Source organism: Aulonocara sp. 'chitande type north' Nkhata Bay, linkage group LG16, assembly GCF_057382095.1.
Source record: "Aulonocara sp. 'chitande type north' Nkhata Bay isolate Kocher_YH1m ecotype deep benthic linkage group LG16, A_spYH_male_GT1.1, whole genome shotgun sequence".
Taxonomy (NCBI): Eukaryota; Metazoa; Chordata; class Actinopteri; order Cichliformes; family Cichlidae; genus Aulonocara; species Aulonocara sp. 'chitande type north' Nkhata Bay.
Genome location: NC_141359.1, coordinates 31,008,236 through 31,010,818, shown reverse-complemented (window position 1 = coordinate 31,010,818; position 2,583 = coordinate 31,008,236). Strand labels below are relative to the sequence as shown.

General features: G+C 36.3%; 1 protein-coding gene across 1 annotated transcript; it reads right to left on the bottom strand.

Annotated features, from left to right (window-relative positions):
* Positions 1–525: 525 nt before the first annotated feature.
* LOC147311856 (uncharacterized) lies at positions 526–1,616 on the bottom strand. The gene has a single exon (XM_086265674.1). The coding sequence runs from the start codon at positions 1,614–1,616 to the stop codon at positions 963–965; it is 654 nt and encodes a 217-aa protein (XP_086121800.1). The 3' UTR covers positions 526–962.
* Positions 1,617–2,583: the final 967 nt, after the last annotated feature.

Here is a 2,583-nt window from a genome sequence, read left to right as displayed (position 1 = left end):
TACTCTTTTTTACTGTCCATTTTATTGATCTTGTAATTCCTATCATAGATTGTAAAAATTGGAAGATGGTCACTTATGTCGTTAATCAGGAGTCGACTTAGTCTTATTTTCAATGTCATTTGCAAAAATGTTGTCTATGAGAGTTGCACAATGTGATGTAATCCTGGTAGGTCTAGTAATTTTAGGGAATAGATTCATACAGTGCATTGTGTTTATAAATTCCTCAGTGGTTTTATGTTTATTTGGGTTTAGCAAATCAATATTGAAGTCTCCACAAATGAAGACTTTTTTGCGAGCTATTTCAATAAATGTTTCTTCTATCCAGTCTTTGAATGTCTCAATACTACTACCTGGAGCTCTGTATATACAGCTAATGATTACATTTTTACTTTTTTCTTTACAAATTTCAACTGTAATACATTATCAATCACCATCGTCATCTTTTCCACCACATTAAATTTCAAGGATTTGTCCACATACAAGGCCACTCCTCCTCCTTTGTTTCACCTAGTTATAAATGTGAATTCATAACCCTCCAGTTCAAAGTCTGTTCCTTTTTCCATATTGATCCAAGTTTCTGATAAGGCAATGACACTAAATGGATGTGAAAACTGGTTAAGATATTCTTTGATATGACTAAAATTAGCATAGAGACTTCTACAGTTAAAGTGGATAATTGATAATTTATTCTCAGTTTTAATCCTCTGATTGTAGTCTTTATTTGTATAGTAGCAGCAATTGTTAGATGAGAAAAAGTTGTTGTCTGGATCTATTTCATATTCCAAGTCGTGTGTATTGTGATCCATATAGTTAAATGTTTTCAGTTCCAATTGATCATATTCTGCAACTGTCTGACTGATGCAGCTGATTCTTCCAGATGTATCTGAGTTCTTCCTTCCAGTGTGTGTCATAAGTGAGTGTGTGGTTGTCTGTTACCTTGTTTGCCGTCCAGATCGTGTTGCTCACTGATATTTTTCGAGATCCGCCATATTTTTAATGGTCAGAACTTTGGCTTCCTCTGGTGATCCGTTTAGTTTAATGAATATTTTGCAGTTCGTCGTCCAAGTGCCTTGGATTTTTCCCAGCTTCTTAAGGTGTCGCGCTTTTTTGGCTATTTCAGCGTTGTGTTTGGTTAGATGTTCATTGATAAAGACATTAGATCCTTTTAATTTTCTTCCTTGTTTCAGCAGCGTAATCTTGTGCTTTCGATTTACAAACCTTAATATAATAGCCGGTATGTTGCCGTTCCTCCTGGGAAGAGGGTGGCATGCTTCGACAGAGTTACAGTCCAGGACAATCCCTTTGGACCGCAGGAAAGCAGCCACCTGTTGTTCCGTGGAGCTAATGTCAAGCTCTCCAGGTTCCTCGTTGCTGTCAGCGGTCACCGCCTGAGCGTATGACCGGGGTTTAATATGGAGCCCAGTGATGATGACGTCGTTTATCCTGGAGTATTGTTCCAGGTCAGCGACCTTACTTTCCAGGTATGCAATCTTTTTATCTTTTTCGGCATTTTGGATGCGGAGGAGCTTTACCTCCTCCACAATTTCAATGATATTTTTCTGCTGCAACCTGATAGTAGAAATTTCCTCCATTATGAAGTCAAGGGACTTTCCCATACGGTAAAAAAATAAATTTTTCCTGGCCAAAATATATTTCAAATATATGGTAAATATATTTTGTATTTGTGATGCTCCAAAAAAATATATTTTTGAAATTGAAAATGTATTTCTTTCAAACCAAAATACATTTCAAAACATATTTTAGGGTGAAGAAAATACATTTCCAACCTTACAGTAGAATGTATATCAAAGTATCCTTTACTTAAAATATATTTAGTGCAATAATGATGATAATGATAACAATACTAAAAGTAACATGTTTTATGCACATCTGCAAAAAACAGTTGGATTCAAACAAAACAGAGTCAAAGATCTATCACGAATTAGGTTGTTTATTCATTTGCTTACAGTATTTCACATTACACAATATCTCACTATAATGTAGCGTTCATTGACTTTGAAATTATCTGTCAGTGATACAGTAAACAAGATACAACAACTGCTATGTACACTTTAGTTTTTGACAATATATACAATTTAGTATTTAAAGGAACACACTCCACTGTTTTGGAAATAGGCTCATTCTCCATCTCCCTCAGAGTTAAAAATGCAGCGTCTTCTTTCTAGATCCGTACGTTAATAGGGCTCTGGAGCGTGATCTTACGGGATGGGGCGTAGCCACGATTTTTGGTCAAGGCGCCATATTAGCAGGCCAAACAAATGCTTGCTGTGTGGTCGGTTGTAATGTTAGATTGCACTACCGACAAAGGAATAAGCTTGAAAACAGGCTCTCTTTTCATTGTTTCCTCACCTGGAAACATCATGAGGGAGCTTATGTGTTGGATGTTACCAAAAGAAGGCGTCTAGCCTGGATAGCAGCTGCGAGACGAGCTGATATTCAGTTCTCTACCAGCCACAGATATCTGTTGGTGTGCTCCAGTATTTTCATTCAGGTAAGTTCTAAATAAGTTCATATTATTATTTATAGCCTGTTAATTTTATTTTCAATAGCACAAACTTAGAA